Here is a 14,810-nt window from a genome sequence, read left to right as displayed (position 1 = left end):
GATATACACTAGGTGCTTTTCTAAACATTTTATATCTTGTATTTAATCTGTAGAGCAGCCCTGGAGCATGGATGCTGCAATTCTCATTACAAAGATCAGGAGATTGAAGCTTATAGAGGGGCGTTAAGTGTTTTGTCCAAGGTTACAAAGTTTTAAGTGGCACCAAAGATTTTTGAATTCAAGCCCTTTGGTTCTTAAGCACATGCTCTTAAGCACTAAAAGTTTTTTATTTTTATCATTATTATTTTTTTTTAGAGATGGGGTTTCACCATGTTGGCTAAGCTGGTGGTCTTCAACTCCTGACCTCAGGTGATCCACCCCAGCCTCTCAAAGTGCTAGGATTACAGGTTTTTTGTTAAGACTAAATTCACTTCACTATCACCTTAAGACTGTACTACTTTTAAACTGTCCTCAAAATTTTTGCATATTAACACCTATCACATACACATTTCTCATATTAAAAATTTTTTTTTTTGAGACAAGAGTCTCTCTGTCATCCAGGCTAGAGTGCAGTGGCATGATCTCAGCTCACTACAACCTCTGCCTCCCAGGTTCAAGTGATTCTCCTGCCTCAGTCTCCCAAATAGCTGGGATTACAGGTGCCCACCACCACGCCCAGCTAATTTTTTGTATTTTTAGTAGAGACGGGGTTTCACCATCTTGGCCAGGCTGGTCTCGAACTCCTGACCTCATGATCCACCTGCCTCGGCTTCCTAAAGTGCTAAGATTACAGACGTGAGCCACTGCACCCAGTTTCTCGTACTTAAATTTTTATGTGTCAAACCCACTCCACTTTTCCTACATCCAGTCCATGTGCTCTAAGTATCTTGTTTCTTCATTTTAGAATGATAATCCAAAGAGAGGTTTGTGAAGATTAAATAATGTAAGGCATCTCACATAGCACTAAGACAATGAAATCTAGTGTAGTTTTGCACACAGATCATAGGGAACTTCTAGTTCTAAAGAATTCCAAAATGTATGTTATTTAGATAATAAATTAGGCCAGGTGTGGTGGCTCACACCTGTGAGCTCCCTAGCACTTTGGGAGGCTGAGGTGGGCAGATCACCTGAGGTCAGGAGTTCAAGACCAGCCTGGGTAACATGGTGAAACCCCATTTCTACTAAAAATACAAAAAACTAGCTGAGCATGGTGGTGTGTGCCTGTAATCACAGCTACTCAGGAGGCTGAGGCAAGAGAATAGCTTGAACCCAGGGGGCAGAGGTTACAGTAAGCCAACATCATGCCATTGCACCCCAGTACTCCAGCTTGGGCAACAAGAGTGAAACTCTGTCTCAAAAAAAAAAAAAAGAAAGATAAAAGAAATTAATGACTCTAGAATGAAATGCCTAGCACAAGAGAGCTATATGTTGGGCATTTAGAAAATGCATATGCTCATTATACAACCCATTAAGTCCACACAAACCAAACTGAATCAAGAAAATGTAAAAAGGAGACATACCTCCTTCTTCATCCGGTAATACTCATCAATGGCATATTGGTACTTTGGGGTGCTGATACCCAAAACAGATGCAATCTTCTCTCCAAGGAAGTCACACACTGAAGATACAAAAGTTAAAAGACAAATAATTCTATAAACATTTCTTGAGCACTTTCTATGTGTAAGACACTGTAAGAATACAGGAGTCACTGTTCCTGCTCTCAAGGAGATTATAAAAACTCAATATATTATCTGTCTTCTATATAAATTCCCTCATTTCTTTAAGAAGTATTGGTGGTTTCAGAGCTCCCAACAAGTCTTTTCATATCTGTATCAGAACACTTATCACTAGGAATATCTGTTATATGTCTATTTCTTTAAGAAAAATGTATATGCCAGCCATGGTGGCTTATGCCTATAATCCCAGTACTTTGGGAGGCCAAGACAGGCAGATCACACGAGGTCAGCAGTTCAAGACCAGCTTGGCGAACATGGTGAAACCTCATCTCTATTGAAAATACAAAAATTAGCTGGGCATGGTGGCAGGTGCCTGTAATTCCAGCTACTCATGAGGCTGAGGCAGGATGAATAGCTTGAAACTGGGAGGCGGAGGTTGAAGTGAGCCGAGATTACACCACTGCACTCCAGCCTTGGTAAAAGAGCGAGACTGCCTCAAAAAAGAAAAATGTATACTCAGAAAGATGGGATATTACTGAGCTGGAGGAGGGGAATAGCTTATAGTATAACACTCACTGAGTGCCTACCATGTGCCAGGCACTGTGAAAGGTTAGGCAGAGAGAGTTAAAGAACTTACCCAAACTGATAAAGCAGATCCAAAGTTCAAAGCTAGGTCTGAATCTAAAGCTCATGGTCTTTCCATTACACCAACCTGTCTAGCTTTTAGTGAGTGCTCAGTAAATGTTTGTTGAATCAATTACTATTCACAATTAGCCCTAATAAAAAGCAGAAAGTGATAAAAAGCTATGAGGGAGTTAAAAATGGAAGCAGAAGAAAGCTTTATAATTTAAAACTTATATTTTAAATTAGCATTAGGTTATAAGTTGATGATTCATTTCCTTCAAATATGACTTAGTCATATCTCAATTTAAGAAATATAAATTATAATACAGACTTTAGAATAAGCAGTGAGACAGAAATGAGAATTACATCAAATGACAAAGTAGCAAATAGCTGTTAAAGGGTTTAAGAACTTGAAAAGCATAGCGGAACTAATATAGTCATTTTTTATTCCTTAAAAAAAAAAAAAAAAAATCCTGCAACCTGAAGAATGTTCTAATGTGAATACAAGTTAGGTTACTATCTTCCAATGCTAGCTACCTCCTGAGGACAGCAATTAACTCCCTCATGTTTCTCCTTCAGTTTGGAAACATCCCATTTAGCCAAGCTCCTGTTGTTGAAGCATATTACAGCAATTACATAATATTCAAGAAGAAAAGCAATACCTGAGAGGGTCGATGTAGCAGCCCGAAGCATGTAAAACCATAAGTAGGGACCCCAGGTAAGTTTTGTCTGCAACAATAAATCAGGTTAGCAACATTCATACCTAAATTCATTCCGTATATTTGGGCCAGAATGAAGTAGTCAAATACTTGGTAGGCACTGAGAATATTCTATAGGCAGTACTACAAACAGACTGCAATCCAATCAACAATTTAAAATCTTTAGAGTTAAAATTCCGCAAAGATATTTTACATTCACTCATTTACCACCATCTGAAGCCCATAGAAAAAACAAAAAAAAGATGCAACTGCTGAAATGGAGTTGGTAATTGCAGTCTGGATTATTTTATGAGTTGATAATCCAGAGCCTTCCATTCTCCTGTCTTCCTGCGTTTTTGTCTCCACTACTTAAAAACACAACACCAGAGAGGGTGTTTGGTCAATAGAAAGAAACTTAAGGACAGCATCTGACATACTTGTGCTACAGCGGGGAAATTAAGGTTCAGGGAGATTAAGCAAGATATGTAAGGGCACATCAAATGAGCTTTTAATGGTGGCCAAATAAGTGGCAAGCTAAGTTTTGTCTGTTTCCTTTAGTCTTAAAAAAAGGACTACACCATAGAACTCAAAACAAGCTCAGTGCATATTTGGTAAACCAGGGCCACTGGCAGAATGCAATCCATAATGCACACCTCCATAGTTAACCTTGGTTCTGTAATTCCACATGAATTTTGTGAAGCTTGCCAAACAGATGTTATCTGCCTCTAGATAAAGCTAGTGATAAAGGCATGCTTCATTGTACCAAAACTTTTGTTTATCAAAAGAAAACATAAAGCCTTGAATGAATCAAATGCATTAATAATTGTTTTTTGTTTTTTTAAGACAGAGAGTCTCACTCTGTCACCCAGACTAGAGTGCAGTGGCGCAATCTCGGGTCACTGCAACCTCTGCCTCCTCCCACGTTCATACGATTCTCGTGCCTCAGCCACCCGAGTAGCTGGGATTACAGATGTGCATCAATTGCACTAATTTTTGTATTATTAGTATAGATGAGGTTTCGCCATGTTAGCCAAGCTGGTCCCAAACTCCGTGCCCCATGTGATTCACCCACCCCAGCCTCCCAAAGTGCCAGGATTACAGGAGTGAGCCACAGCACCTGGGCAATAACTATTGTAATATTGCTTCCAAGGAGGGGAGAAAGAGAAAAACTTGTCCATCATCTTGTTACATATACTAATGATGATAAGGACATTAAAAAGGCAAACACAATAATATCTGTTAAGACTGAGTGTATGGGTGAAAACAGAAATCAACATATAACACAGCAGTGCCATAAAAAGTACATATGCCAATTTCTGTAATACTGTGCCTGAGAAGACAAGCAAGCAGCTCCATTGTCTCTACTTACTCAAGAATCAATGTCCAAGCAAACAGATTCAACCAAGAAAATCCTATATATTACTGACTCCTTGGATAAGATGCGCTATATATTCTACATTCAGAGCAGAAGGGCCTTTTATGTGGGACAAAGTTACTTCAGGAGCTCCATTTAAGATGCTCTGATCTTATGGTTTACAGCAAATGGAAACAGTGGCCAAAGTATAAGGAAGGGAACCAATTTCGATCACATATAATACGTGATAAGGCCAAGAAACTATTTAGAAAAGGACTAGGCATGCTTTGGAGGAAAGTATGCAGTTCAGCAACACAGGTTTAAACTCTGTGGATCAACTTACATATGTATTTTTTTTCAATAAATATATTGAAATTGTTTTGAAAATCTGTGACAATTTTTAAAAACTCAGATGAACCTATAGCCTAGAAATATTTTTTAAAAATCAAGAAAAAAAATGTGAATGCATATGTAAATACTAGTTTATCATTTACCATAAAACATACATAATTTTTCATTTTATAATAGAGTTCTGAAAACTTTTTTACACAAACAGACCATACATGCTACCATTTGCAGTTAAGAGAGATACACTCAAACTTAAGGATACAATGTTAAATCATAACTGCATGAAATTAACTGTAGTACATACTATACTACTATAATTTCTTCTCCTGCTGCTATTGCAGTGAGCTCAAGGGTTGCCAGTATCTGGTTAAAATGCCATGTGACACTAATCATCTCTATGTGAGCAGTTCATCTCTCCAGCAAATTAGATTAATAATCACAGATACTTTGCCTTTCTTTTGTTTTAAGGTGTCATAACTTTGCTTTTTCTGGAATCATATTAGAGTCTATAGCTATGCCTTTCTTATAAGAGGTCCTGCAGCCACATAAAAGCTGCATTTTCAATACAAGATAAAAAGTTGGCTGGGTGCAGTGGCTCATGCCTATAATCCCAGCACTTTGGGAGGCTGAGGTGGGTGGGTCAGATGAGGTCAGGAGTTGGAGACCAGCCTGGTCAACATGGTGAAACCCCATCTCTACTAAAAATACAAAAATTTTTATATTAATCACAGTACAACCTGATCTCTTGTGGTTCTTACAGATTTTTCAACATGTTTAATTCAATACTACAAACTTTAAATAACACCACAAGACTCATACAAAGTGCCACAAGTGATGCTGGAAGTGCTCCCAAGAAGCAGGAAACAGTCATGACATTACAAGAAAAAGCTGAATTGCCTGATATATACCATAGACTGAGGTCTGCAGCCAAGCTACCTGCCATTTAAAAATAAATGAATCCAGTGTAAGGACCACTGTTAAGAAAAAAAAAAAAAAAAAAAAAAAAAGGAAATTTGTGAAGCTGTTCCTGCAGCTATGCCAGTAGGCATGAAAATCTTGCACTTTTTGCAAAATCTTTTTTTTTTTTTTTTGAGATGGAGTCTCGCTCTGTCACCCAGGCTGGAGTGCAGTGGTGCGATCTTGGCTTACTGTAACCTCTGCCTCCCTGGTTCAAGCAATTCTCCTGCCTCAGCTGGGATTACAGGTACCTGCCACCATGCCCAGCTAATTTTTATATTTTTAGTAGAGATGAGGTTTCACCATGTTCACCAGGCTGGTCTCTAACTCCCGAACTCAAGTCATGCACCCACCTCAGCCTCCCAAAGTGCTGGGATTACGGGTGTGAACCACCAGGCCTAGCCAACTTTTTTTTTTTTGGAGACAGAGTCTCTCTCTGTCACCCACGCTGAAGTGCAATGGCATGATCTTGGCTCACTGCAACCTCCGCCTGCCAGATTCAAGTGATTCTCCTGCCTCAGCCTCCAGAGTAGCTGGGATTACAGGCGTGCACCACCATGCCCAGCTAATTTTTGTATTTTTAGTAGAGATGGGGTTTCACCATGTAGACCAGGCTGGTCTCCAACTCCTGACCTCATCTAACCCACCCACCTGAGCCTCCCAAAGTGCTGGGATTACAGGCATGAGACACCGCACCCAGCCAACTTTTTATCTTGTATTGAAAATGCAGCTTTTATGTGGCTGCAGGACCTCTTATAAGAAAGGCACAGCTATAGACTCTAATATGATTCAAGAAAAAGCAAAGTTATGACACCTTAAAACAAAAGAAAGGTAAAGTATCTGTGATTATTAATATTAGGTGTCAACTTGATTGGATTGAAGGATGCCTAGATGGCTGGTAAAGTATTGTTTCTGGCTGTGTCTGTGAAGGTGTTGCCAGAGAAGATTGACAGCTGAGTTGGTAGACTCGGAGAGGAAGTCCCACCCTCAATGTGAGTGGACACCATCCAATGGGCTGCCAGTACAGCTACAACAAAGCATGCAGAAGAAAGTGGGATAAGCCAGCTTGCTGAGTCTTCTGGCTTTCTTCTTTCTTCTGTGCTGGGTGCTTTTAGCTGTTCTGCCTGTGCTCTCAGATATTCGACTCCAGGTTCTTTGGACTCTTGGACTTACACCTGTGGTTTGCTGGCTGGGGGTAGAGGGGCAGTCTCAGGCTCAGCCACAGACTGAAGGCTACACTGTTGGCTTTCCTGGTTTTGAGGCTTTCAGACTTGGACTGAGCCACTAGTAGCTTCTTTCTTCCCCACCTGCAGACAACCTGTTGTGAAACTTTGCCTTGTGATCATGTGAGCCAATTCTAACAAATGCCCTTGCACATCCTGACCAATATTGTGAAACCCTGTCTCTATGAAAAATATAAAAATTATGCCAGGCATGGTGGCTCACGCCTCTAATCCCAGCACTTTGGGAGGTTGAGGCAGGCAGATCACCTGAAGTCAGGAGTTTGAGACCAGGCTGGCCAACATGGCAAAACCCCACCTCTACTAAAAATACAAAAATTAGCAGGATGTGGTGGTGCATGCCTGTAATCCCAGCTACTCGGGAGGCTGAGGCAAGAGAAGTGTTTGAACCCAGGAGGCGGAGGTTGCAGTGAACTGAGATCACACCAGCAAATTATATGCACTCCAGCCTGGGCAACAACAACAACAACAAAAATTTGAGGCAAAAAATGCGACCAGATAATTTTGAGTTTTGACTATATTAGAAAAGTCATCAGTCTATTTATATAGGTAACAATGATAATGATATTTTTAAAACATACAGACTTACATGAATATACACATATTTGAGGAATCATAACTGAAACTAAATCAATGAGCAAGAGAATGAGAGAAAATATGTTTATTCTTCAGGTACATCTACAGTAAAATTGAGTTTTAAAAATTGAGTCCGTTTTACAAATCTACTATGTAAATAAAGGAACTTTTCAAAATTCCTTTGTCTTACATATTTATGATGTATTAAAAGGAAACAAAATAGTCTGCTCTTGACATTAAGTGAAGTCAGGTCTATCTTGAGTTATTAAAAAGTACTCCAATGGATAAGCATTGGCCGTTGTATTGGTCTTGGCAGGAAACCAAATAATACATTCAAATTGGCTAGCAGTGGTGAGATTTAGGCTATACACATTAACAAAAAACTTTTTTTAAATTGGCTAATAGGATATTATCTACAAAGATGTGGACAGGGTTTCCAACAATGAACACAATAGTACCCCAGGGCTAATAGCACCGAGAAAACTCTTAATACCCCTGCTGTTGTTTAAATGTGTCCCCTAAAAAACGTGTGTTGAAAACTTAATATAGCAGTGTTGGGAGATGGGACTGATTGGGCAGTGATTATGCTATGATGCTCCAGCCTCATCAATGGATTAATGCATTATGGAAGTGGGTTTATTATAAAATCATGAGCGCGCTCGCTCGCTCTCTTCCCCCCCGCCCCCCCCCCCTCTTGCCTTGCTGTTCAATGATGCAGCAAGAAGGCCCTTGCCAGGTGCCAGCCCCTCAATCTTGGAATTCCCAGCCTCTACAACTGTAAGCCAATAAAGTTTTGTTCTTTATTAATTACCTAGCCTGTGGTATTCTGTTATAGCAGCACAAAATGGACTAACACAAATCCAACATCTGAAGGAGTAAAAAGAGAGAGCAGTTACTGGGAACCCCAGGAGAATACCCAAATGGAAAGGCTTCCCAATAGTAGCTGTGGCCTTAATAGAAAATGCAGTTAACCATGGCATATAACAAGGAAGGAATTCCAGAATCTGGTTGGTGAAGAGTAAATAACACAACCTCGTTTTATTCCCTGCCCTCTAATTTCCTGCTGGTGGCTTACACTAGCTAAACTCAATTGAAAGCCAGAGGACAAGGGAGTCTACTAATACAGTCCATGCCAAAGCACAATGCAGCATGCAGAGAATAAGAGAGTAAATCTAGAGGGGCAAACAGAAGCTTCACATGATGCCTCATCCACAAATACAAGAAAGGACATGGTGATTAGAAGTAGTCTTATGGTTACCTGCTATCAAAATGCTCTAACATTAAGATACCAATTATCTGTTAGCATACTCCACTATGGCAAAAGATTTTCTACTTAGACAATAAAAAAACCTATTTATTGCCACCTATGGAGATTCTGAAATGTGTATTAGAAAAATGATCCATGTAAAACTACTAGAATAAAATGGGGGAAACTACTAGAAGAAAATATAGTGGAAAACTACATGACACTGGTCTGGGCAATAATTTTTTGGATTTGATCCCAAAAGTTCAGGCAGCAAAACCAAAACCAGACAAATGGGATTACAACAAAATCAAAAGTTTCTGTACAGTAAAAGAAACAATCAACAAAGTGAAGTGACAACCCATGGACTGGAAGAAAATACCTGCAAGCCATTCATTTGATAAGGGGTTAATATCCAAAATATGTGAAAAACTCAAGTAACTCAAAAGCAAAAACACAACATTAATTAAAAACTAGGCTAAGGACCCGAACAGATACTTCTCAAGAGAAGACATATGAACAGTCAACAGATAAAAAAAAATGTTCGACATCACTAATCATTAGGGAAAGGCAAATTAAAATCACAATGAGATATCACCACATACCCATCAGAATAGGTATTATCAAAAAGATAAAAGACAACAAATGTTGGCAAGGATGTAGAGAAAAGGGAACCCAGGTTCACTTATTGAAAGGAAATGGAATTGGTATATCAAAGCAATATTTGCATTCCCATGTTTATTACATCATTATTCACAATGGCCACATTATGGAACCAATCTAGGTGTCCGTATCAGATGAATGGACAAAGAAAATATGAAATACAATTCAGCCTTCAAAAAGAGGGAATTCTGGCCTGGTGTGGTAGCTCACGCCTGTAATCCCAGCACTTTGTGAGGCCATGGCAGGTGGATCACGTCCTGGCCAACATGGTGAAACACTGCCTCTACTAAAAATACAAAAAATTAGCCAAGCGTGGCGTTGCATGCCTGTAGTCCCAGCTACTCAGGAGGCTGAGGCAGGATCACTTGAACCTGGCAGGCGGAGGTTGCAGTGAGCCAGTATCACACCACTACACTCCAACCTGGTGACACAGCGAGACTCTGTCTCAAAAAAAAAAAAAAAAAAAAAAGAGGGAATTCTGGCCAGGCACGGTGGCTCATGCCTATAATCCCAACACTTTGGGAGGGAGAGGAGGGCGGATCACCTGAGGTCGGGAGTTCAAGACCAGCCTGACCACCATGGAGAAACCCTATCTCTACTTAAAATACAAAATTAGCTGGGTGTGGTAGTGCATGCCTGTCATCCCAACTACTCGGTAGACTGAGGCAGGAGAATCGCTTGAACCTAGGAGGTGGAAGTTTCAGTGAGCCAGGATCGCTCCATTGCACTCCAGCCTGGGTAACAAGAGCAAAAGCTGTCTTTTAAAAAAAAAGAGGGAATTCTGTCATTTGTAAACCATGGATGAAGCTGGAGGGCATTATGCTAGTGAAATAACCCAGGCACAGAAAGGCCTAACACTGGGCCAGGCGCGGTGGCTCACGCCTGTAATCCCAGCACTTTGGGAGGCCAAGGCAGGTGGATCACGAGGTCAACAGATCGAGACCGTCCTGGTCAACATGGTGAAACTAAAAATACAAAACATTAGCTGGGCATGGTGGCACGTGCTACCATGCGCCACCTACTCAGGAGGCTGAGGCAGGAGAATTGCCTGAACCCAGGAGGCCGGAGGTTGTGGTAAGCCAAGATCGTGCCATTGCACTCCAGCCTGGGTAACAAGAGCGAAACTCCATCTCAAAAAAAGAAGAAAGGCATAACACCACATGTTTTCACTTTTACATAGAATCCAAAACAACTGAACTCATAGAAACAGAGAGCAGAATGGTGGTTACCAGAGGCTGCAGGTTAAGGGGAAATGGGGAGATGCTGGTCAAGAGCTCAATGTTACCATTAGGAAGAGTAAATGCTAAGTACCTGAGGCAATAAATATGTTTACTAAAAACAGAAAAATGATTCAAAAGCCTCTATTATGTATACATTCCAGTAACTATTACAATGGCATTTAAATAAAGCTGGCATCAAGATGCTCTTTTACTTCTTTAAACGACACAAGAAAAATGAATTTGAGGCCAGGCACTAGTGGCTGTAATGCCAGCATGCTGGAGGCCAAAACAGGAGGTCATTTGAGCCAAGAAGTCCAAGCCAGCCTGGGCAACATAGTGAGACCCTATCCCTACAAAACATTTTAAAAATCAGCCAGGCATAGTGGCATATATCTGTAGTCCCAGCTACTTAGGGGGCTGAGGTGGGAAGAGCATTGAGCCCAGGAGGTCAAGGCTACAGTGAGCCATCATCATGCCACTGTACTACAGCCTGGGCAACAGAGCAAGACCTTGTCTCAAAAAAAAGGATTGGAATTCCTATGATTTTCATATTATCAGACAATAGCTTTAATATTTTGCTCCCTTACACAGATAACTACAATCACCATGTAAAGTCAAATAAAACAAAACAAACAAAAAAAAAAATACTTTGCTTGTTACACACTTTTAAAACAAAGTCTACATTAATGAAAAACAAAATTAACAGCCATTTATTGCTGGTGGAAACTGAAGGAAATGCACAGCAGGTAACACATTTTTATTTAAACACTATTTTGTCTGAGCACCATTCTGTCTATATATGATGATTCAAAAAGTAATCAAATAGCTGGCAACTTCCCTAAATGGCATGTAAGATGTGCTTATCTTGCCAGAGAAAAATTGAAAAAAACTATTCAGGTCAGAGTCTTTGGTTAGTTAGCTTTAAATATCTTTTCTGAACAGAAATGAGAAAGTTAAATCTGGCCAAAAGAAAAAAAATTCAATGGAAAAATTTCCTGAGTGGCTGAATTAAATCATAACGTATTCAATTAATATTTAGTTTCCCTCCAAAAATATTACAGTTATTTAGGAGAAATAAAACCATTTGGAAGTTTACTTTATGAATATAATTCTACATTAAGCTACAGCATAAAAACAACAAAAACTATGGTAAAGAACTAATGTTAACACAGGCATGCATAAAAAATAAACCAGAGGAAGTCATTTGCAATTCAGGCAGCTATAAAAAATATCAGAGAAATAAATGGCATCTTTTTGATAAAAACTTAAGTAATTATTAATTTAGTCAACATGGATAGTCTTGTTTCCTAATTATAAATTCTTCATGAATTGTATTGGTTTTCCTGTGAAAATTTTACTTAGAATTCAAATGTTCTCTCTTAGCTTTAGGCTGAGTTATAACATAAAGCTACCAACTGACAGTATTTTTTCTTTTTTTTTTTTTGTGGAGACAGAGTCTTGCACTTTTGCCCAAGCTGAAATGCAGTGGCTCAATCTCAGTTCACTGCAACCTCCACCTTCCAGGTTGAAGCAATCCTCTGGTGTCAGCCTCCCAAGTAGCTGGTATTACAGGTGTGTGCTATCACATCCAGCTAATTTCTGTATTTTTAGTACAGAGGAGGTTTCACCCTGATGGCCAGTCTGGTCTCAAACTCCTGACCTCAAGTGATCTGCCCACCTCGGCCTCCCAAAGTGCTGGGATTACAGATGTGAGCCACTGCACCTGTCCCACTGCACTCTTAAAGGCATCAAGTACCAAAAGGGAAATTTTTTTTTAAGACAGAGTCTTGCTCTGTCATCAGGCTGGAGTACAGCGGGGTGGTCTCTGCTCACTGCAACCTTTGCTGCTGGGGGTCAAGCAATTCTTCTGCCTCAGCCTCCAGAATAGCTAGGACTACAGGCTCATGCCACCAAGCCCAGCTAATTTTTGTATTTTTAGTTAGAGATGGGGTTTCACCATGTTGGCCAGGCTGGTCTCAAACTCCTGGCCTTAAGTGATCTGCCCACTTCAGCCTCTGAAAGTGCTGGGATTACAGGTGAGAGCAACCATGCCTCCTCACCTGTAGAAAAATATAATTTTAAACCTTGAAAAGAAAAAAATAATTTTAAAGCTTTAAACTTGATATTTCAAAATTGGAGTCACAAATCAATTTTATAAACTCTAAAATGATACTAAATCTGGGTATAGTACTAGATTTATTTTTTAAAAAAGAAAATGATGCTAAATAGAAACTATGGTGAATATTTATTTATTTAGAGACAGAATTTCGATCCTGTTGCCCAGGCTGGAATGCAATGGCAGGATTTCAGCTCACTGCAACCTCCACCTCCCAGGTTCAAGTAATTCTCCTGCCTCGGGCTACCAAGTAGCTGGGATTACAGGCACCTGCTCCCACAGCTGACTAATTTTTGTATTTTTTTTTTTTTTTTTTTAAGTAGAGATGGGGTTTCACGATGTTGGCCAGGCTGGTCTCAAACTCCTGACCTCAGGTGATCCACCTGCCTTGGCCTCCCAAAGTTCTGGGGTTACAGGCAAGAGCCACCGTGCCTGGTCCAAAAGGGAAAATATAATTTTAATACTTTAAAATTGATATTTCAAAATTGGAGTCATAAAACAAATCAATTTTATAAACTGTAAAATGATACTAAATCTGGGTACAGGATTAGATCTATTTTTTTAATGATACTAAATAGGAAATATAGAGAAAACTTAAAAATTAAGTTATAGGGTTTCAAACTCAAGTGGAGTTCTAAAATCATGGAACTTTAATTACAATGAAAGCCAAAGCAAGGTGACTACTACAGGACAGAGCCAGAACTAAAAACCAAGTTTCTGATGTCTCATGGTACCTCTCAGTTAAGAAAATATAAACATGTTTCTTATCACCGAGGGATCTATTAAATTGGGCTTCATAATTCAGGGAAATTCCAACATGCATATGCCAAACACATGGTCATTAAAGATTTTAAGAGTGGATATAGACCTCTATCATAACAGCATGAGGAGCTCTGTGGACCCACTTCCCAGTAAAACTGACGAAAATTATAAAAAATAAACATTCAAAGTCCCTGGAAATTGACCTAATGGCATATAAATGAAGAAACATCTATTCAAGAAAATCTATGAAAACTCAGTAAGAAATAAAAAATAAGAATATTTGGTAAGAAAAGCAAACATCTGTGGTAACTAAGCTAAGACCACGCCCTCCCTCTCATCACCCTCCCAGCAAAGTAAGGCAGACACTGCACTTCAGACTGGTACAGCCACAAATAAAGCGTTCCCCATCCCCTCAGCTTCCAGTTGGGTTTTCTTTCCAGGAGGAGCAGGATATGAACCAGAAATTCTCATCTATTACTGAGGCCAATTTCCAGGTAAGCATGGTTGACACTTCTTTCACTAGCCCCCACTCACAGAATGGAGGCTCTACCTTTAACATGGCACTACTGAGAATACAAGAACCCTGATTATCTTTATCCAGTTCTACGTCAGGAGAGGCAAGTCAAAATTTTTAAAGCTACTGACCCCACCTTCCATAAATGCTCAGCTCCTAAAATGAAGGTGTCACTCAGACAGAAATAAGCTATTGTCCCCACCCCCAACTCCAAAACCCTGGCTCAGAAATTGCCCTGGGTGAAAGGCAGAAGGGCAGGGTTGGGTGGAGAAACCAGCCAGGACAGGAAAGACAACTCCTAACCTCTGCCCAAAGGAACTGACTTCATTTGCCACACACCTGAAAAATTCCAAGGTAAAGATTGTTCTCAAAAACAGTGGAGATTGTAGCAAAAGAAACAGTGGTCCCCCTTAAGCTGCAGGGACTATGTTCCAAGACCTCCCATGGATGACTGAAACTGTGGATAATACTGAACCCTATGATGAAGTTTAATTTATAGGTTAGCCATAGTAAGAGATTAACAATAGCTAATAATAAAATAGAACTACTATCACAATATACTGTAATAATAGTTATGTGAATGTGGTCTCCCAAACTATCTTGTGATGAAGGAGGTACAGAGTGTGACAGTATGAGATTTTATCATGCTCCTCAGAATGATGATCAACTTAGAATGTATGAACTGTTTATTTCTGGAATTTTCCATTTAATATTTTCAGAGCACAACTGACTATGGGTAACCACAAAAAGCAAAACAACAAATGGGGGAACTACTGTAACTGGGAGAAGATTCTTAGATTCAATAAAATACAGGCTATAGGTTAGCTAGTTTGCAGGAAAGAACAGGAGTGGAGAATTGACCTCACTAAAAGTACACA

General features: G+C 39.7%; 1 protein-coding gene across 4 annotated transcripts in view; it reads right to left on the bottom strand.

Moving 5' to 3' along the window:
- The window catches only part of FAM177A1 (family with sequence similarity 177 member A1), a 36,530-nt gene that overhangs the window by 3,371 nt on the left and 18,349 nt on the right, over positions 1–14,810 (bottom strand). For 3 of the 4 annotated variants that reach the window (XM_078334778.1, XM_078334777.1, XM_078334779.1), the window contains 3 exons: positions 2,903–2,969; positions 2,254–2,328; positions 1,461–1,558 (listed from right to left, as the gene is read on the bottom strand). In XM_078334778.1, coding sequence (XP_078190904.1) covers positions 1,461–1,558; positions 2,254–2,328; positions 2,903–2,969 — 240 coding nt within the window. The remainder of the gene's footprint in view (positions 1–1,460; positions 1,559–2,253; positions 2,329–2,902; positions 2,970–14,810) is intronic. The other variant, XM_009005923.5, reaches the window with a different exon arrangement.

Source organism: Callithrix jacchus, chromosome 8, assembly GCF_049354715.1.
Source record: "Callithrix jacchus isolate 240 chromosome 8, calJac240_pri, whole genome shotgun sequence".
NCBI lineage: Eukaryota > Metazoa > Chordata > Mammalia > Primates > Cebidae > Callithrix > Callithrix jacchus.
This window is presented reverse-complemented; position numbering and strand designations above follow the sequence as displayed.